Source organism: Protopterus annectens, chromosome 5.part0 (genome assembly GCF_019279795.1).
Source record: "Protopterus annectens isolate FY-2018-M chromosome 5.part0, PAN1.0, whole genome shotgun sequence".
NCBI classification, from domain to species: Eukaryota; Metazoa; Chordata; order Ceratodontiformes; family Protopteridae; genus Protopterus; species Protopterus annectens.
The window spans coordinates 1405301952-1405325564 of NC_056735.1; the positions used below are offsets into that span (position 1 = coordinate 1405301952).

The window sequence follows — 23613 nt, forward strand, 5'->3', positions numbered from 1 at the left end:
AATCTGGAGAAATGGATGGGTAACCCCAAATTCACTCCTGTTCTGTGTCTCTCATGAATAGGGGCAACATGTAAATGTTCTGTTCATCTCTGGGTTATTCAAACTTAAAATATAAGGGCTAAAATGTCATGGGAATATATAGCTAGGCTTTTAAAGATCATCAATAATCAATAACTTAGCAAGTACCTACAAACCTGAATGCATATACCTGGATATAGAATGGAGTGTTCAAGGTGGGATTTCTTGACAAAAATTACAAGCACCAAACTACTTAGTTTTACAAATCTGATTTGAATGGAGTGTTTGAAATGGGATTTCTGGCACAAACTCTTAGGTAGCTTCCCTGAGGCTTTGAGTTTGTTGCACTTCCTACATTGAACATGCCTTTCTTATTTTATGTCAAGGTTGTGCTGATAACCAAACATTATCTTGTACCTCAGACAGTGTGATTTTTCTGGGAAGTGTTTTTGCAAATTTCTAAGTCACGGCATAATACCTCTTCATGAGAATGCTTCTTTGACTTACGTCGCATAACTCTCCCTTCATTATTTATTGCAGTTGTCTCTAACAGTAGTATTGAATTTAGAAGCCATGATTAACATACTGGACAAGAAATTTAAAATTATTGTAAAAATGGATCAAGGAAGGTAAGGGGTATATCTGATACATAATATGAGTGATAATATATTGAAGATATATGAATAAATAACGCAGAAAATAACATGAATATTAATGAAGAAAATACAGTGGTAAACCCACTTACTAAACATTTTATAAAATCTTATTGGTCAAAGTGATCAAATAAACACAAGGAAGAATGCAAAAATGAGAAAGGCATTCTGTTAATCATGGAGGAAGATCTAAACAAATGTCCAAATAACCTAGATTATACCAAAGCAATTGGAAAGGATTGATTGTAATTAGAGACTTAAGAGACATTTAAAGCTTTTGAAAATATTTATATGTCTAGTTATAAATGTGAAGAAGTACCTGATAGGTTTAAACATGCACAGTTAAAAATATACAGGGTGAAAGGCTTCAGAGATAGCGTGACTAGTTATAGGCCAGTCATAGTTTACTATTCAACAGAGCCTTGAAGATTTGGAGAATATGGGAGCATGTAATATGAATCGGCATGCTTAGACAAGAGATAGATCTGTTACTGCTTGCAACCATTTCTTCTACAACAGTGTTATCATGTCCTTAGAAACAAACATTCAGATAGATGTGTTTATAGATCTCACCACTGCTTTTGATAGTGTTAATCACAAGCCACTGATTAGTAAGTAATCTCAGTTAACGGCTTTCAAGTGCTCTTATGAACTGAATTACAGGACAGTTAAATAATGGAAAATACATGTACAGCATAAATTATGTTTGGTTGAAGTGACATGATATGACACTGCAGTATCTCTAGGTCCTTATGTTTTTAGTGTATATATCTGGGACATAAAAACAACAGCTGATATTCCAGTGTATGTATACCGATGACTTAAAGATGGAAAAGTTAGTGACATCAGAAGAAGATCAGCTGAAGTCTTAAAATTGACTGGGCAGTTTACATGAAAGGACAAAGTTTGCTAGGCTAGTAATAAATATCAAAAGATAGAACATATGTTTTTTGGAGCTTTCTTGTTTTGAAAACATGTTTAGTATTAAAACGTAATATAAATGAGTGCAGCTTAAGAACCTGTGTATTTAGGTTAGTAACAAATACAGTTTCTGTCATTACACAGACAATGTAATTAAAATTGTAAGAAAATCATGAGATTCATTAGGAGATTTGTAAAATCTAGAGATATGAGATCAGTGAAAAACATATATTAAAATATTGAGGCCAAAGCCTGAAACTAGAAAACATATTAGGGTTCCTTAGCGCAAATCACTAATAACCAGGTTGACAAAAATATGTTGGCATTTCACAAAAATGGTAACAACTTTATATACATTATCTTATGAGGAATGAGTAGTAAAAATTGATTTCCTTACCATTGCATAAAGGTAAATGTGGGGAAATCTGATACAGGTCTATAAGGCTACACAGGACTCATTAATATGGAAATGTCTAGCTTTAAACAAGAATAGATGTGGATAAAATTAGACTTTTATGAACATTTCGGAGAAACAGCAGAACACCCAACTTGTTTTTCAGAAATGGCAGTGGCAAACTCAGAAAAAAAATCATCATTTAATATTAAATATTTCAAAACCCTAATTGTATTTAATGGTAACCATTTTAAATGTCAGGACCCTCTACAGCAGGTCCTGAAACACTGTGACTGAATGGCCGAAAAAACAGACTTAAATTTACTAAGTCTGAGATGGCCATTTCTCAGAATATTCCCTTATCTCCAAGGTATGGTGATCTCAGTGTTGGTATATATAAGTTTGGGGGTGCACGTGGGCTTGCCCCCTTCAAAAAAGAAGTTTAAAGGAGAAGAGCAATGTTTGACATTAGCTTGTCTCCTAGCTTTTCAATCTGTTTTTTTTTTTTTTGTTCTGTCAGCATTCAGCAGTACACATGCTGACATTTCAGCTGGGAGCCATATTTAAGATGAAGACTGGTGAACTACATAGGGATGAATATTGCCAGGCATGGCAGGCTGAAAGGGCACCCAGACCAAACCTGCATTGCTATTGTATTACATTGTTGTAATGCAGCATTAATTACTTCAATTTTCCTCTTCAAAATGACTTCATTAATATGTGCCTTTTGTTCAGTGAATTCAAATTATTTCTAAAACAAAATCATTGTCCTTTGAAAATGCTCAGAAGTGCACTCACGTCTCAGCTTTGGTAATCACAGAGCCCTGGAAACTTGTTTCCCAGGCTGACTTATATAAGCATTGTGACATTTCTTTTGGCTGCTGCCATACTCACAATAAATATTGTACTCTCTCAACTTAAATATGCCTGTTGTGTCTCAAATGTGCTCTCTCAAAAGCACAAGCAAACAATATACAAAGGATACTCTTGCCCAAACTAGAGTTTGCTTTCCTCCTTGTGCTTCTTGGAAATACCAGTTAATTCTCAGTACTACAACACACACTAAATACAATTTGAAAATTTACTGAATTAAGTGCCACCCTTATGCATCACTGAACACCTCAATCCCACTATAAAACACCACCAATTACTAAAACAGCCATCCTCCTGTTAATATTCTGTTTTAGAAATCCCTATACACTTCATTAAACTTGTTCTCCCATCCTACTAAACTCTTTACTACTAACCATGAATATGCTGTCAGATCTTACCTTCATAATACCATCTTTTATTCTTTTCAGTAGTGAAAGAGCATGTTCCAAGCACAGCCCAGCAAAATGTAACAGTATTTTATATAACATAAATGTCAGTTATTTAGACACACCATTATTTAGACACACTTTCCAAGCATATCTAACATTGTTGAATGTGAATGCCTCACTAATACATAATACTGCATAGTCTCTCGATCTCCTCTTTTTCACTGTTCTCTGCTTTTTCCTCTGCCTTTTTCAAATCTCAGCTGTGCATTATTTGTTCTTTAGCTTTTTGCTGTTGTTATCGTTGCCTTTTACTATTTTTCCTGTCTTCCCTATGGTATTTGTTTTTGAATACTGTAAAATATGTTTAATATTTAATGATTTCAACTACCCTGCCATTAACTGGGAAAAATACTCGAGTACCAACACCTTTTCCCAACGGTTCTTGGAATTCATAAATTCCAACGCCCTGGATCAACTAATCCATTGTCCCACCAGGGGCTCCAGTATCCTAGACCTGGTCATTACCAACATGGGAGATAGATGCTCCACACCAGTGGTCAACCCTTCATTGGTCAGGTCTGACCATAAGCAAATCACCCCTGACATCCACATCCCACCCCCACCCCCCAGCAAGGAAACCTCCGTAAAAAACTTCTCCCAAGCCAACTTTATGCTACTCAAGTCAGAAGTGACAAACTACATGACACCCATGCAGACGGGAGCTGAAGGTTCGACTGCTGAATCCTACATTAAGGCACTGTACAACCACATCCACTCATGCATGAATCGTGCCATCCCAAATAGAACCAAGACACTCTCCTCCAAAAAAAGGAAGCCAATCTGGTGGTCCCCAGCAGGGGTGTAGCTAGGATTTTCAAATTTGTACTGACAGCTCTCAAACTGCTACCCCCCTCCCCAGACAAGCTACGGCCATTCTCGTAATTCATGGTTTGCTCTTTTAGTGTCGATGAAGAGGCATTCGCTGTAATGCCTCTTCAGTAATATAATATAAATTCACTCAAACTCAGTTCCTTGAATTGAAAATTAACCTGAAATGTCAGTTCTTTGAAAAATGCAGCATGGTAGTTGGGGTAGAGACTTTATGCTTTTGTTTTCTGTAACTAAGGTACAGGTTTTGAGCTTGAGTAAATTACTAACCACCTGCTACCACTAACTAGGATGTTTCATTCACACACACACCCCTACCTACCTCTTAGTGCAAGAAATATGGACAAAGCCTAAAATAAACAGGGACAGATATTAAATAATGTTCTCGTGAACTTAGAAAGTTGCTAGAACACGATTTGTGCTAGTATGAATTTTTCTAAAGGACATGAAGTCTGAAGCTCAAATGTCTGTCATTATTTAGCAACTTCAAAATTTATGAGGAACAGACAAAAAATATGGGGCAAAAATCTGGACATTCTGCAAAATTTGGACAGTTGAGAGGTATGCTACCTACCACACACACACAAACACACAACCTCTCAACCTCTTACAGCAACAAACTCATAAATAAAACTGAGGCAAAGGCCCAAAAATAAGGACATTTTTTTTTTTAAATATTGCTCTTATAAACTTAGAAAGATAATAGTAGTAGGTCTTGCATCAGTACGAATTTTCTGAAAGGTATGAAATCTGAAACTGAAATGTCTGCATTATTTTCTAACTTCAGTCTTTAACAATTTGCCACTAATTTGCCAGAAAACTGCAATTTTATGAAAAACGGACCAAAAATGTGATGCAAAAATATAAAATTGCCAGACAATACAGATGGGAACCTGTCAAAGGAGGGACACCATTTTAATATGAGCACAGTTAACTTAGAGCAGCTAATGCATTTCTGAAATAAAAGTAATGTATAACTCTGATCATTACAGTTATTTATAAAAGTAAAGTAAACCCTCTATGTTTTCTTCCAAAATTGCTATTTTGTGGAGGGATCATTAGGGGAAGAGCAACATTTTGAGCCAAAATCAGGGACAGTTGAGGTTTGGCTATGCCTAATTCTATAAAGCAATTTGCATGTACCCCTCAACCTGTTAATGCAATAAATCTGGACAAGGCCAAATATATTGAGGGAACATATAAACAGTACTAAAAATTGCTCTTGTATAAACTGGGACAGTTGATAGAACAGGTCTTATTTTAGCATGCATTTTTCTGAAGGTTATAAAGTCTGAAACTAGTGTGTCATTATTTAGTGACTTAATTCCTAAATCATTTGCCAGAAAACCACAAATTGAGGAACAAACCAAAAATAAGAAGCAAAAAATCTATTCATTCTTTGAAAATCTGGACATTTGGGAGGTATAGTTCAGCTAGGGCTGTCTAAGTTTGCCGCCCTTCCCCCTCACAAAACCATGGTCGAATGGAGCCTCCCCCTGCAGCCATTCCAATGATCCATTACTTTGCTATTTCACTCCATTTACCATAAACACTAGTGTGCATACTGATTTACTTCTATGATGATTTGAACTTCATTTGAAAGTTTTATTTTGCATTTTACAGCACAAACACTAAGACATCTGCTAAACAAACTTGGCATTAAAACTTCTCTGCCCTTGAAACTCACATTCATTGAAACATTAAAACCCACATTCAAAGAAAAATACATTTTACCCGTGGCAGATAAAAATTAATTCTGGGCTGCTTTTAAATCATAGGCCCCTTGCATATGAAACATACATGTGCTCTTTGATACACCTTCCTATTGCTTTGAACATTTATCCAGTAAACAATGAAACAAAACTGCCCAATTCAGAACATTTCCATCATAAAAGTCTAGTCAAACTTCTACAGTCCACCATTATCAGTAAATATGCACAATCTCTGAAGTAGTAAAAAAAGTCATCTAAATAATTCCACGTTAAATAAATCTAACTAATGAAGAGGTTGCTGCTAGCAATCACCTTTATATTTCATGACTTCACCGAAAAATAGTGTCTGATGCCCCTGAGGAATAAATTGCCTAAATTACATTAATAAGCTAGTAATATTGCAATAGGAAATGGATGGCAAACTGATAACAGGCTCATAGTTAGTGTTTTAACTTTCAGTACAGCAGCATTCACCCCTTATGGGAGTAGAACCAACAACCTTCTGCATTAAAAGCAAGTACACAACATTTTGTGCTACTAGCAATGTGAGCCGACTTAGCATAATCAGCACTAAACTTCTCTTCCCCTGCAGCTCTCAGTTCCTTGTAAAATCTACGCAATACTCAACTACATCTCAACTTAGCAGCACAAAAGTCTGGAAAAAGCCAAATTTATTGGGGTGGGTCAAAAGGGCAAAAAACAGGAACACATTAAACATTGCTTGTATAATCTTGGAAAGCTGCTAGAATAAAATGCTGTGTTACCATCATACATTTTACTGCCAAGGTCACTGTGCAAAATAGTCAGAACAACATACCACTATGCCAAATCACCTGCTTTGTGAAAGAGAGGAAGACTGAAACTTAAATGGCTATCATTTAATGAATTCAGTTCTCACCATAGCTGTCAACCTCTTAGCACAAAACACCTGGACAAACCCAGTAATGAGGGAATACAGCCCTCAAACATATTCAGTGAATTCAGTTCTTGCCATAGCTGTCAACCTTAGCACAAAAAACCTGGACAAAGCCAATAACAGGGTATTACAGTCCCAAAAATAAGGACAAATTTCAAATAGTCATAAACTTAAAAATTGCTATAAAAAGGTTGTGTTAGTATATATTTATTGCTAGAATAAAAAGTTGTTTTACTATGTCACAAACACAGGGATAAGATGCAGACTCTACACAGAAGGCACCCCAGCCGAGAATCAAACCAGAAAACCTACAGCTGTGAGGCAACAATACTGCCACTGCACCATCAAATATGTAAGGAAGTAAACATTCAGAAACCTGAAGTCTGAAATTTAAATGCCTGTCAATTTGTTAAACAGGACAGTCTGACTTGGAACAAAAAAAAAAACACAATTCTCAGCAGAGGCCCAGGAAAAAATAATGCAGACATGTCTTTGTAACATGGGAGGACACAAAAGCAAACCCACACAAACACAGGGAGAAGATACAGACCCCCCCCCAAAGAAGGCACCCCAGCCAAGAACCAAATCCAAGAACCTACAGCTGTGAGGCATCAATGCTACGTTGCTACCACTGCACCATCAAATTTCAAGCATTGCAATATTTAAAAAACACAGATACGATATAGATATTGATCAGATCAAATATGAGGCAAAAATCTGCAATTTTTTTACAAATGGTGGTGGGTAGGGAATTCAGGTCTTTAACACCTGCATACAAGGTACAGGGTTCAAGCCTGAGGTATTCCCTACCACACCACCATGAGTAATCACACCAGTACATCCCACCTGGGGCATTTACACACACACACACACACACACACACACACACACACACACACACACACACACAATATTACTCACCAACCCTTGGTTGTGAGACCACCATAATGAAAGACCAACATCATAATGCTACTGGCACCCTTCATAACGCTTCCTCCTCCCGCTTCGACCAAAAGCATTTGAACTGGCACCCTTGGTTGTGACTCGTGAGACCACCATAACGAATCCGCTTCCCGCTCAGAAAGCATGAAGCTTCCTCATTAAAGCATTTGAACTGGCCGGTGGAATCCGCTTCCCGCTCGGAAAGCATGAAGCTTCCTCCTAAAGCATTTGAACTGGCCGGTTGGCCAGAAATACATGTGCAGAGCTCCTGACTGGCTGCCCTGATGCGCTACTGGCTGGTCAGCCGGAAATACATGTGCGGAGGCTGGAGCTACTGGCTGCGCTGATGTCATCATGCAGTAAAGCGTGAAAACAAAGAAAAGTGAACATTTAAAATGCTACCCCCCCTTCTACATACGTTGTACTGAAATCAGTACAGTGCGTATGCCTCCCGACGTCCCTGGTCCCCAGCCATAAACAAACTATACAACAGAAGAAAGAAACTGTTGCAGAAAAGAGGAAAATCCCAGGATGCAAAAACCTCTCTTACCAGCCTCAGTAGGACGCTGAGATCCCTCATAAAATCCTCCAAAGCTAGTTACGAAAATAAAATTGCCAAGGATTCCAAAGACAACCACAAGGCATTCTATAGTTATGTCAAGAATCTAAATAGCAATTCTCAGATATGTTCTGAGCTATAACAGAATGGCATTAAATATACTGATCCCAAGGATATTGCCAATATCCTGGCAGATCGATTTAATGCCAACTTCTCCCTCCCCCCTCACCTCCTAAAAGGCCAGCTCAATACCAAAAGATTGCCAAATTCCAGTAATTATGGCCACACAGGTAGAAACCGCACTCTCCAAAGCTAAGAATACAGCATCCATGGGACCAGATGACATACCGGGCTGTGTGCTACATGAACTACAAAATGAACTGGCACCTCACCTAAGTGTCATGTTTAATTATAGCCTCACCTCAGGCTTCGTGCCCACTGAGTGGTGCACAGCTACAGTTATCCCACTCCACAAGGGGGGGCCCACGTTGGATCCTGGGAATTACCATTGCATCAGTCTGATGAGCCTGATCTTCAAGGTCATGGAACGCATTATCATGGAACTTATAAACAAAGACATTGGCAACCTTCAAACACTGGACCCCACCCAGTTTGAGTTTGTGAAGGGCTGATCTTGTCTCCTGAACCTGATTGACTTCTTTGAATCAGGCTCCAGAGCTGTGGATGAGGGTAAGGCGGTCCACACAGCCTATCCGGACCTCGCCAAGGCCTTTGACACCATCCCTCACTTTGGAATCTTAGATAAACTTACTAAACTGGGCATAAATTCTTACATCACTCGATGGGTTGCCAACTGGCTTACTGACAGAGCCCAGACTGTAAAAGTAGCCAACTCCAAATCTAACTCCAGACAAGTGACAAATGGAGTGCCTCAGGGTTCAGTCCTGGGACCGCTCTTGTTTGGTGTCTACTTCTCTGAAGTACAGGCCAACACTAAGGGACTCTGGCTAACAAAGTTTGCAGATGACTGCAAACTGGGAGCTATTACTGAATCCCCAAATTATGTGGATATTCTACAAAAGGGCCTTACAGAAACAGATGCTTGGTGCCAGAGCCATAGGTTCAAGCTTAATGCCAAGAAATGTATAGTTATCCCCTTGGGAAATACCATGTACCCATGAATTACCACATAGGTGGCAGTACACTAAACACTGAAAATGTGATGAGAGACTTAGGGACACAGGTGGACAGTGGTCTCACCTTCGATAACCACATCGTCACAACAGTCAGGAAATCCTTCTATGTGGCACACCTCATCACTAAGGGCTTTTCATGCAGAAAAAAAGAGGTCATTGTCCCACTGTGCTCATCCCTCATTAGACCTATTATAGAGTACAATGCCCCGTTTGGTATATACCTCACAAGACATCTGCAACAGTTGGAAAGGCCACAGAAATACCTCACTAAAAGAATCACAGGCCTAAAGCAGATGCCGTATGCTGAACGTCTAAAAAAACTCCAGCTATACTCTGTGGCATATCGTCTACTCAGGGCGATCTCTGCTTAACATACAAGACCATGTCAAACCCTGAGCTGTTGGACATGCTCCACTTAAAGAAATCCCAATCCCTCGACCTACATGCTCCAGGGAACTAAACCTTGTCATCATAATGAACAAAACATGCTGGAGGGGTAGGTTCATGACCCAGAGACTCCCCATACTCTGGAATTGACTGCCCATATATGTCAAGCAGAGCGCCTCCTTGGCCCTCTTCAAAAGGAACCTTGATGACTGGATGGGAGATAGAAAATTCACCCCGGGGATCACGTCAGTCGCCCTGCTAGACAGGGGTCCAGGGAAGTAAATATTGTGGGAAGAAATATCCAGGGAATTGTTATGGCTAGGCTTGTATAGGCCCTATGGGCGATACCCTAGTACCAACCTATGAACCTATTAAATATATTGTTATGTTATCCAGAAATATTTCATTTGGTCATTGTAGTTTGTTCTGTAATATTCACCACTGATTGTAAATACTTGCAGATAATAATCACAGTTTATCTTTTATCCACTAAGTCATTTGCTTTGTCTCTCTCAAAGACCATAGGGCCTTCAGACCAACTGGAAAACAAATAATAAACAAATAAACACATCTGATTTTTCAGAAAAGGTTCAGGAATGTACTGCAGCCCACTTACCTGGACAACAAACAATAAACAAATAAATAATTAGAATTTTGAAAAAAGGCTCAGGCATCTATTATTGTATGTAGAATGGTATGGAAGTGACTTTCCACAGCTGATGACCGTGGCAGTTAAAATTATAAACTACTCTCATTTAAGTGGTTTATTATACTTAAGTATAAGTTGTGTATGTTTTCTAGAGAGAAAAATTAGGCAACTATGATATAATACCACATTTACAGATGTTTAATGCAAGATTAGGAGGGAGACCACTGTCAAAGAAAATAATACATTAAAGTTTTTCTTTCCACTTCATTAAAGAATGTTATGCTTTTGTCATGGTTTAGATTTAACATGTGAAAAGTTTTATTTACAGAATCAGCAAGTGACTTTACTCTTTCAAAATAAGGCATGTGCTGTTTTCTGTAACATTTTCCATTATGTTTTTTCCAGCTCATTAGAAGTCATAAATTAAAATGTGTCCTTTGCCCTAATAATTTTTCTTTTGCATGCATCCTTCAAAGACACAGAGGAATCAGCAAAGCTTTTCACTTTGTACTTGGAGATCTCTGTACAACCTGTGAAAAGTTCAGCAGGTTCAGCATTTTTTTCAGGTGCAGTTTTGTGATCAATAGATATGAATTTCGTGCTGCCTTTCTTGCCTTTTTGAGAAATACTTTGTGTACTGGTGTACTGGTTTTTAACTCTCAGCTCTCCATCTAATGCAGAGTGTGAATTATTCTGTATAAATTGGTGGTTGCTTTCATGGTGTGGTGAAATTTGTGGTGAAAGGAAGCTTAATTGCACTTGCTGCTGAACTGGTATTACTGGGATTTTAGAAAGGGTCTCAATACTGCCAGATACTTTGGTAGCAGACATTTGCATCTGCACAGCCATTTCTTGCATGCTTGTCTCAGGAGAATTTGACTTCTGTGTTGCATGCACTGTATTTGTTATGGAGTCCATATCCTCAATGTACTGACACCCTTGTGCAGAGTCTGACATTTGACTGTCTACAGGGTTTTCAGATCTAGTTCTTTCCTCAGTCTGAGAAGTACCTACCTTGGTATTGTCAACCTGAAACACTGGCTTACTGTTTTCATCATCAGTGCACTGGTTAATTATCCTTTCCTGGAATTTAAGAGATACATCTGTAGGCCTGAAGCTCTCACTAAGAGGTAAGTTTTGTTTAGAAAAGAAAGGAGTACAGTTTGTAAGAGCCTTGCTTTTATGAAAGGCAAGAAAGATGCTTCCATTTGGAAATACATCCAACTCTTCTACACTTAAATCCACCTTTGGTACAACCAAATTTCCTTCATTAAGTTCATCCTTGGGCAATATGTTTTTTGAAAGATTCAAGTGCTGTTTTCCTTCATCTACAAATAAGTCGTCATTTAATATCTTTGGATCAAGAGGTGAATTGTCTTCGGTAAAACAGAATGTACTCACATGTGGCTTGGGAAAATTATTGTGAGATTCATTAATAATTGTATTGCAATTAAACCATGCAATATGATCCACTATAGTAGCTGCTAATCTAAAACAAGGCACTGCATCAATGACACATACTGCATAATGACTTTTAGGATGGCTTACGTTTTCATGTACCACTACAGGTAAACTTTCTGTTTGCATTGTGGTGCTGTATGCCATTACACAATCACATTTTGTTTTCATTATGGGACCTTGTGCCATCACAGAAGCACATTCAGCTTTCCTTGTATCTTGTTTCTCCATATCCTGAAGGTCTTGCATTTTAACTGGGGATTGTTGCTCAATTTCAGGAAAGCTTTTCATTTTTATTGCAGGTGCTTGTACCACCTTTGGAAGTTTTTGCATTTCTGGGATGCCATCTTGCACCTTTGCAGGAAGGCTTTGCTCTATTTTAGCATGTTCATCTGCCTTTGTAAGAAAATCTTCTTCATTCATTTCTGATTCTTCTACTGCGGCAGGACACTCCAGCACTGCCAATGCTTTTTCTTTTCCATTTATATTAGTGCTTTGTGTTTTCGGTATCGGTTCTTGCACTGCTTCATTAAGGAGGCCCTTCATTTTCTCCAAGCTTTCTTGTGGCATTTCAGGAAGGCTCTGCATTTTTCTCACAGGTTCACATATTATTTCCTTACATAAGCCAGTTTCCTTTTTTCCTTGTTTGGGAAACAACCTGGAATTCAGTGTTTCAACTGTTTTAATAGTACTTATGTTTTCAAATTTTTCTTTTAGTTTTAAAAGAAAAGAATTCTTGTTCATTTTGTTTGATTTTGGTAACCTGACATCTTCTGAAGTTTGTGCTTTTTGCACTGCACTGTGATAGTTTTCCTTTTCTTCAGCTACTATGAATTTCTTCACAATATCTTTAACCTTCTTTCCAGGAACATGTTTCATTCTAGGCTGACAGTCGTAATGTGCAGCGTTTGCTTCTCCTATATTGCTCTCCCTTTGATCACTGTCTAGATTTGTCCCCACTGTGCTAACTTTGTTATGAAGACCTCTTTTGATCCATTGATTATCTTTTAAAATTGGAAGCTTTCCAACCTCTCTTGCTCTTTTAATATCAGGTCCCGTGTTTCCTCTCATGAATTTTGCCTGTAAAAGCTGGAACCTTGTTGGATGCTTGCCACTGCCCGAACCCTTCTTTGTGGTAAGGTTTGTAGCTTTGTCATTTGTAATGTTTTGCTGCTTAGGGGCTTTGAAAGTGCTCCTGTCAGCCAGCTCTGTGATATAGTACAATAAGTCCCTGAGGACTGCGATAGCTCCTTCATTAGTCCATTTGGTAAGCTTCTTCCTTAATGCCAAAGGCTCTATAGAGTCTGCATTACCATTTTGCTCACATTTGAGAATGACTCTGAAAAAGAAGAAAAAAGCTTTAATGAGCTTTAGCACTTTAGTCTACCAACTGCATCATAGAGACTTGTAGCATACCTTGCTGTTTGTTACATAGGTACATGTTGGTTAGTTACATTAGAAAACTGCTACCAGTTGCAATATAACAGCAAATGCTGGTGTGACTGCCTTCAATTAAAAAAAAAAGTCACACATCACTGCTTCAGACTTGTGCTGTTGCAGTGTACTCTACATAAAGTAATCTACGTGTTTCTGACATCTTTTCAACTATGGAAATACCACTACTTATTCAAACTAGACATCCACATGTGCAAAACTAATGAAAGATGATCTCTGATATGGAATTTAATGTTAAGAGTGTTTACTTCATACTGAGATAGAGTATTTGATATTTTCATATGGCCTTTTGTCCTTCTCACTTTGAATGCATCCTTGTCAAGTTCATGAACTAATTCATACCTTATTTATTACAGCAGTTGCGTGTCTGTGTACATTAATGTCTTAGGAAAATTACACATGAAAATTACTTTTTGCATTTTGTATTCCAGTGACAGCAAACACCATCAGTAACTATGCACAAAGAGAGAGCCAACATTTTATTAAGTGGGGCTAAAGGAAAAATGTATTTAAGATTCAGTGTTTTGGCATTAACTCTGTTCAGCTATGCCACTAAGTGATGCATAGCTCTGAACAGAATAAAGCACAGTGCCAGACTAGAGTCAAGCTCAACGGTGTCTTCTTTCCTCACTGATTCTGCCAAGCCCATTGCCTTGGCTGTGGTTTTGCTAGATAGTATGTAGGGGCAGTGGGAATCTTGTTTATCTATTCATGCAAATCACTAATTAGATGATGAGGCATTTGTCTATCTTAAGAGAGTCATAGCTACTCCTGCTGTTTCCCCTCACTTCATTGAATTTCTTCAATTTGACATTTAGAGCACTGGGCAAAAATCACATTGTGTCAACACGCATCCCGGGCCTTCGTATGTAAAATGTGATATGAACTAGTGGCTTTGAATATGGTGGAAGAACAACATCTTGGCATTCGAGCAAGAACAGATTCTTCATACACAGGGGGTCCACACTACAGTTCCACAGATAGTAATTGCAGACCCCAGAATTGTGAGACTGTAACAGCAATGGTCGGAACAATATATTGAGTCATAATATTTCCCTCAACTCTAAGATACATCAACCACAAAATCTCTACATATAGTTATCAGAGTTTGGTGGGGGGTGTGACCCCCATCTTTAGAGAGGAGTGCAGGGGATTGCTTCTTGTAAAAACACTTTAAAAGCATAACAGCGTGTTTTATAACTCTTTTTTGCTGTTGGACCTGCATTATGTTTTTCACAGCTGAGTGACTTACACAGAAGTGTACCTAGAGGGGGGCCAATGGGACAGCTGTTGCAGGCACAAAGTGTTAGGTGGTACGATTGGCAGATGCCATGCTAATCCAATAAGTCTTCAGTGCATTACCAGCATTCCGAATGCTAGCACTTCATCTGCAGTCTGAAATGAAGCACTTTAGTGCTCCATGTGTGGCATATACTGTAACAGCTGCTTGCTACAAATGTACCATGCAGTTTGCTACACTTTAAAAGGATGGAGGACCTTTTTTTCCTTCACCTGAACTCAGAGTGGAGGAGCATAGATCATGAAAAATGGACCTCACTCACTAGTTCCTTAGATGAGGGGCTCAGGATCACAGAACAGACATTTATTTTTTGTGCTTCCTAACACAGACTTGAGGAACAAAACAGATCTTCCCTATGAGGATATATATATATATATATATATATATATATATATATATATATATATATATATATAAATAAATGCCTAGATGAAGAGACATAACTGTGATATAAATCATTCAGACTATGCAGTTTGTAGGTGGATGTCAGGATAAAACAGGATGAGTAATGGCCTTGCTATATGGAAAGAGATGAGACTAACATAAAACTTGAGATTATGCTGAGGAGAACACTTTCTGTACAAAGTTCATGCACAGATCTCATCCTGATAGAAAGAAAATATGATTACAATATAACAGCAATCCTTCTTAGGATAATAGAGAAATTGCAAGTATTTACGATAGGTAAATTTAATATGGCTACTATTAAATGGAGCAGCTTAACTGAATCCATACATTACAGCAGGATTGCCTGTAAGGGGCAGGGCTTGGATAAATGATACTAGGATCCACAGAAACATAATTATTTTCCTTAAAAAATGCAGGAATGGTTCAGTGTTACTGTTGTTCTTCATAATAATATGCAAAATAGGCTGTTTTTACTACATACAGAGTCATCTCTGAAACTATCAGACTATATGGTAGTCTGTGTTATACGGGACAAGTTGCTGCTGTTCCACTCACTAAAGGAGTGATCTTCAAAAGGTACACTGTTCTAATGCTGCTGGCTTACTTATGATACTATATTTTGGTATTGGGGATGGTGTGAAGGCACCACATGGGGATACAGGGCAGCACATTCCTTCAGCAAAGCTGCCTGTATTCTAGCATTTTTATGGGAGCATGTGTAATGTATGTGGTCTACAATGAGTGTGTTTTTATATGAGTTGCTCTGGATCAGTGTGTGTGCGTGTGTGTGTGTGTGTGTGTGTGTGTGTGTGTGTGTGTGTGTGTATATATATATATATATATATATATACACACACATATATATATATATATATATATGTATATATATATATAAAGAGCAAGAGACAGAAAGATTTATAGATATATAGATATACATACACACACACACACACACACACACACACACACACACATATATATATATATATATATATATATAAAACTCCAAAAACGAGAGTGCTCGTAGCCTGCTAGGTGCACAGACCATACTAAGACAGTAAACCCAAATGTAAATCCAGCAGTCTAAATGTAACAATGGAAAAATGACAAAAGCCAACCAAATAGCGAAAGAAGACTTTATCTTCTATAATACCAAGTTCAAATGAACAGTGGTGGAAGCAGCATCAAAAAACACAAACCGGTTTCACCCCCTGGCGTCCTCAGTGTAGTACATTCTCCATCACACTAAACTCTTCTTTAAGTATCAGTGGCTTAAAGCTACAGTACCATATTAAATAATATGAATTCACAAAAAACAAGCATTTTATACCAGGACTAAATACAATACATAAACATATAAATACAGGAAAAAATATATTTATAAACATATTATAATGAACACATTATTCACAAATACTGTATTTCCATATCACCAATGCTCATTAAGCCCTGGCTTATATAGAGCCCCTAAGTTAGTGATCCATAATCTTTCCTTCTTATCTAACAAAATGTGCTTTCTACTCTCACGCATGCCCCTACCTAGAACTGCATCTATCCCTAAAAAAACAAAATGTGCAGACTGATGAACCAAAACATGCTTAAACAATGCACTCCTCTGTCTTTTACAATTAATATCACTAAGATGTACAGCTATTCTAGTTTTAAAAGATCTAGATGTTTTGCCTATATAAAATGCACCACACTGACATATGGCCATACAGACCACCCAGTTGGTACTACATGTTATTAAAGTTCGAATTTCATAGACTTTGGGGGTATTAATAGATGTGAAGGACTTGGTGATAGATAGAACCCCTTTTACAATATGTACAATAACCACTGCTACAGCTACCTTTAGGTGAACTATCTTTCACCTTAACCTTTTCTAGATTAATATTCTTATACCATGCTAACATTTCACCTATGTTTTTCCCCTCTATGGTAACGAAAAGAGCAGTGGTCATCCAAAATCTGGCCAAAGAAACCATCATCTTTTAAGATGTCCCAATATTTGTTCACTATGTTTTTAAAATTAAAAGTATTGGTACCGAAAGTTGTAGTCAATCTAATACCAGAATCATGCCTTTTAACTTCTGGCCTACTATCTGCTAGCTGATCTTCCCTATTAAAATACATAGCTGCTTCATTAATATCTTTAATTTTTCTTTCATTATAACCCCTCTTTATGAATCTTTTAGATATTTTAGCTGCCTCCTTTTTAAATTCTATATCACTGCTACAAATCCTTCTTAATCTCTGGAATTGAGCTCTCTTTATATTTTCAACCATATGTTTAGGATGACAGCTAGTAGCTTCCAAAAACGCATTTTTATAAAAGGTTTTTCTATATAGGCTCATAATAATAGTGCCATCAACAACTTTCATTACACTTTCATTTACTATATGTAAATCTAATACCATACTCATTACTATTAAGATAGGATAGGATACAAACTGTTTCCATTGCTCAATTGTCCCACACCAAGTACCTGAACAATCATCGAGGTTACATATCCACATAGTTAACTGACCAGAAAAAGGGTTACTTTCTCCATAAATCAAACTACATTCTAAATAACCCATAAAAAGATCAGCATAGATGGGGGCGAACGTAGTCCCCATTGCTGTACCGCTGACCTGTAAAAAACATTTGTTCTCAAAATAGAAAACATTGTGTTCCAGAACCAAGTGAACCAAAGTTATAAGAAAGTCAATATGTTCTTCACTATATGCACCATATTGAATTAGCCAGTATCTCACTGCTTCAATAGCCCCAACGTGTGGTATACTGGTGTACAAAGATTGTACATCAAGTGTACACAAATAAGTCTCACTAGTCAATTGCAAATCGCTCATTAGTCTCAAAAACTCGTTTGTATCTTTTATTCTAGCTCTAACCAACCTTAACAATGGTTTTAATTGATACTCAAGATACATAGATAAAGGTTCAGTCAATGAGCCTTTTCCAGATACTATAGGTCTACCTGGTGGGGAAGCTATGGTCTTGTGAATTTTAGGGAGTATATAAAATAACTGGGGTGTTGGATCATCCACACTAAGTTCTTTCAGCAAATATTCATTAATACAGCCTTTTTCTTTAAACTGCATTAATATAGAATCTATTTTCACTTTAAATTCTAAAGTAGAGTCATGTGTTAATTGATGGTAAAACTTAACATCTTCTAGTTGTCTTAATGCCTCACTAGTATATGCTGAAGTCTTCCATATGACTGTAGCTCCCCCTTTATCTGCTTTTAAGACTATCACATTGCGATTATTTTTCAAATATGTTAATGCTTTTTCTTCTCTCTCAGTAAGATTTTTTTTCACCCTAGGATGATACGGAGGGTTAAATTCAGACTTTTTCACTTTAAATTTTATACCAACTTCTGGGTCACAATGTTCCCTACTACTAAAATAATATTTTAAATTTAATACTCTACAAAAATTTTTAACATCAACACAAAAGTCATACTGTGAAACAAAATGTGAAGGTACATATTTCAAACCTTTAACATGCTTTTTTCAGCTACTGTAAAATCAAACTTGGTCAAGTTAACTATTAAGTTACTTTCATCATCATCAACACCATTTGATTCAAAATTAGGACTAACAAACTTGTTAATCACATCTTCATTAAATCCCTGAATGACTTCTCTATTACATCTCTTCCGGTGTTTAAGGCCACCTCTCCTAAAGGGGCATTCTTATTTTTAGCTTTCTTATTTACTGGAGACATAACTTCCAATACATCCCCAAAGTCATTATCAGTGTCAGTGTTGGCCGTATTGGAAGATAAGTCTGAAGCACTAGAATCTACATAGTGTATTGAAACACTGGATGTTTTCAAAAAAGATCTCCTCTTTCTTTTTTCTCGTTGTGGCTTTCTATTAGTCTCTATAAACCTAACAGTTCTTTTATCACGTTTCCAAGAAAAAGCAACATTCATTTTGAAGTCACAAACATCCCTATTAAACTTTTTGATTTTACGTGCTTTAATTTCACTTTCAAACAAACCTACTTCTTCCAAATATTTATCATACAGGCCTTTATATTCCACCTGCGATTCAAAATTCTGCACAACCTGTAAGCAAGCATTAAATTTTTTATTCATTTGTAAAAAAGATTCATCATAAAACTGAACTAAAAGTTCAATAAACAGTTTAGATACTGTATTCTGTATAGTGTGCCATTTAGATAAAAAGTCACTATTGTCCTTTCCTACCCCGGGTTCCATGTAGATTCTCAGGCCTCGAGGCGCTATCCCAGCTCCCAAGTAGGCCTTTAGTAGTTTAATATGCCACATCGTTGAACAATATTTTTTTGTAAACAAAGTCAATTCAAAGAAGCCCTGCTCCATTTCGGAGACTCGACTCGCGTCTGTAACTTTTTCAATCATCTGGCATGCCTTATTGTTCACATTACAGTTCGCAAAGCATGAGGTATCTTCCTTATCCACTGATAAGTTCACAATAAATGCACGCAAATCACCATCAGTCGCCATGGCTACACGTTGTTAGTTTTTATAACTCACTTCAGTCCAGAAAAACAACGAAAACCCTGTTATAATCCACAATGTCAAATACAAGATGCAGAATCCAGTGGCCCAGCACTCAACCAAGTTCAATAAAACTCCAAAAACGAGAGTGCTCGTAGCCTGCTAGGTGCACAGACCATACTAAGACCGTAAACCCAAATGTAAATCCAGCAGCCTAAATGTAACAATGGAAAAACGACAAAAGCCAACCAAATAGCGAAAGAAGACTTTATCTTCTATAATACCAAGTTCAAATGAACAGTGGTGGAAGCAGCATCAAAAAACACAAACCAGTTTCACCCCCTGGCTTCCTCAGTGTAGCACATTCTCCATCACACTAAACTCTTCTTTAAATATCAGTGGCTTAAAGCTACAGTATCATATTAAATAATATGAATTCACAAAAAACAAGCATTTTATACCAGGACTAAATACAATACATAAACATATAAATACAGGAAAAAATATATTTATAAACATATTATAATGAACACATTATTCACAAATACTGTATTTCCATATCACCAATGCTCATTAAGCCCTGGCTTATATAGAGCCCTGGTTTGTGTTTTTTGATGCTGCTTCCACCACTGTTCATTTGAACTTGGTATTATAGAAGATAAAGTCTTCTTTCGCTATTTGGTTGGCTTTTGTCGTTTTTCCATTGTTACATTTAGAGTGCTGGATTTACATTTGGGTTTGCGATATATATATATATATATATATATATATATATATATATATATATATATGTGTGTGTGTGTGTCTTTTTCATAACAACGAAAGACCAGAAGAACGAAATGCAGAACACCGAGATGAAAACAACGAAACCCCAGAACACCGAAAAAACACGTACGTTTACAAAACACACATACACAAAAACACACACACATCTGCCCCACACTACTAAACAAAACACCCTACACTAATGACAGGCAGGGGGACAAGCCCCCCCTGCACCCCCCACCCCCTACTTCAATATTCTAACTCTGAGATCACACAAACAGACACACAAGGCAAACACACACCCACACAGTACAGTCTCACACACACACACACACACACACACACACACACACACACACACACACACACACACACACACACACACACACACACACACACACACACACACCACAGTCACAACACACACTTACAGTAAGCATTTCCCCTCACAAATACACTCACACACACACACACGCACACACACACTTACCTACAACAGAACACAAAAAGGGATAATTCAAACTTCCATAACATCGGGATTTTGAATTTCGCTCTTTTCGGTGTTCTGCAATTTAGTTGTTTTTGTCTCGGCGTTCTGGATTTCGATCTTCTGGTCTTTCATCCAACTCAAGTAGACCTATATATAAATATATATATATATATATATATATATATATATATATATATAAAGGTTTAAGGTGTTACAATGAATACGCAATAAACTGATATTTGATACATCAAACCCAAAGCATCAAATCATACTATACTACAAACTCCCAAATGAAACCCAAAAATGTATAGAAAATGAAAACAAATTACAATACATAAAGCTTATACAAGGGGGCATGTCCCTTGTACCCCCCCCCCCCACATGGGGGACTAGATACAAGACACCCACTGAATCTTAAGTATATTAAGTACAATCCCCACTTTGCCAAGATCTCCACATCGACACTGCCACACATTCTAACAAAACAGTGATTTCATTTAACAAGTCAGACAATCAATACACACACACACACACACACACACACACACACACACACACACACACACACACACACACACGCTCACACATACACACACACTGGAGCCTAACAGATCCTCAAACCACTAAATGTCAGTCAGAAAATGATCAGAATATAATTGTCAAACAAATATCAGACCACGAAGGATCAAACAAAACATAAAAAAATAAAATTATTTTGCAAGAGGAACAAGCCCCCCAAACCCCACTTCTCAGCTATGAGATTGCACAGTATAGTACAAAAAGGACATATTCCCTGATCATATCTGTACTAAGACCTCATGGTTAAAAAGATATTATTTTAGATCAGCTGACTTTTGATCAACTATAGCTTTTCACCCATTGATGAAATGCCACATTGACTAAACATTCTTCACCCCAGCCATACACACACACACACACACACACACACACACACACACATATATATATATATATATATATATATATATATATATATATATATATATATATTTATTTATTTATTTATTTAACATCTGTTAACCAGGTTGGTCCAACTGAGTTGGAAGCCCATTTTCAGTGGAGACACAAGGAAAAAAGGTCCACGACATTACATAGAAAAAAAAAACATAGAAAGAACATAGAAAAATGTACTTTAAGTTATACAATATAGTTAAACAATATAGTAACAATAAAAAGTAAAGCAAGGAATATGCACAAAAAGTAAGCAAAATACAATTACAATAAACAAATAGAATGAGATCAATTTGACAGAATCTGGCAATTTCAAATATGCACAATATGTATTAACAGATGAGGCATGTAATGTGCAATTTTTTTTTTTTTTTTTTTTAGCTGTAGTGGATACATAGTAGCCACAGTGCTACATGAGTATAGCTACTTAGAATTGTGAGAAAGGCAGATTCATAAGAAAGGTAGCCATAAAGTTATTAGAGAGGAAGAAAAGAGAGTTAAAGGAAGAGAGAAAAGGACAGAGATGGGAGGGTTCATGTAGGCTCCTGGCAAAGGCAGATCCAAGAACTTAAGAGAAAAAGTTTTAGTTGCTTTAAATTAATTTGTATTTGGGATGTCTTTAATAGAGTTAGGACGTTTGTTCCAGGCTAAAGACACATTCTAAAGTAGTTTACCAAAGTTTTTGTTGGGTTTATGTATGTCAAAGAGTTGTTGGTCAGAGCTTCTTAGAGATCTAGTAGGGATGTAGAAGGAAACAATGGAGGAGAGGGAAGGGCAGGCAGTAGGTTTGTGTAGGATGGAGTGTGCGATCTTTATTTGTGAGATAAGACATTTATGGGGGAATTCAGGCCATTGCAGTTTTTTTAATGCAATGCAATGGTGTGACCTATAAGGTTGGTGTGTTGCAAATCTGGCGATTTTATTCTATGTTTGTTTGAATTGGGAGATTAATTTGGATTGTAAGTTTGTGAGGATGGGAATGGCATAGAGAAAACATGGCAGCAGGAATGCCCTAGCTAGGGATAGTTTGGTGTCTGGTATAAGGAATTTTCTGTTCCTATTCAGTAATCCCAGTTTTCTGATATATCTTTTTGATACACTGATGAATATGCTGTTCTAATTTTAGTTGGTCATCCATTATGGTACTCAAGAATTTAGTATGTGGATCAACTCTGATAACTTTTTTGTTTAGAGAAGAGATGGAAAAGGTGGGTTTGTGGTGTGAGATTCATCTTGATAGAAAGGGTAAAAGTTTAGTTTTTTTAGGGATAAGGATAAGTTGGTTTTCATTAAGGCATTTTTCTACGGTGATGAATGTGTTTTGTGTAAGTGAATGAAGATGTGATATGTTGTGATGACGGTTGAGTCATCTGTGTATTGGATAAGAGTTGAGTGGCTGCAGGCAGAGTGGAGGTGGTTGGTAAAGATATTGAATGGAAGGGGACCTAGGAGATATATAGATATATAGATATGCGTGCATGTGTATGTATGGGGTCCAGAGTTGAATATCATTTTATTATTACTACAATGTGTTTTTACAAGTTATCTCAAGAGTAGTAAAAGCCAGGAAATGTGAGTAAGTGTAAAAGGCTCTTTATTATCTATATCCATTCCCTGAACCCCACATATTACATTTATCGTACTTGCTTTCATGGGAAATAAATTTTAAATAGATGCCCACTCACACCCGCACTCACACATGTTCACATATCACATGGGCACACACATACACACACACACACACACACACACACACACACACATGCATGCATTTTTATTTTGTAAAACAAATTACATATTTCTTTTTTA

General features: G+C 37.2%; 1 protein-coding gene across 1 annotated transcript in view; it reads right to left on the minus strand.

The window, feature by feature from the left end:
* Positions 1 to 13239: 13239 nt before the first annotated feature.
* Positions 13240 to 23613, minus strand: part of ADPRHL1 (ADP-ribosylhydrolase like 1) — a 460723-nt gene continuing 450349 nt past the window's right edge. The window contains exon 9 of the mRNA XM_044071213.1: positions 13240 to 13255. Within this exon, the coding sequence (XP_043927148.1) occupies position 13255 (1 nt within the window). The 3' untranslated portion in view covers positions 13240 to 13254. The remainder of the gene's footprint in view (positions 13256 to 23613) is intronic.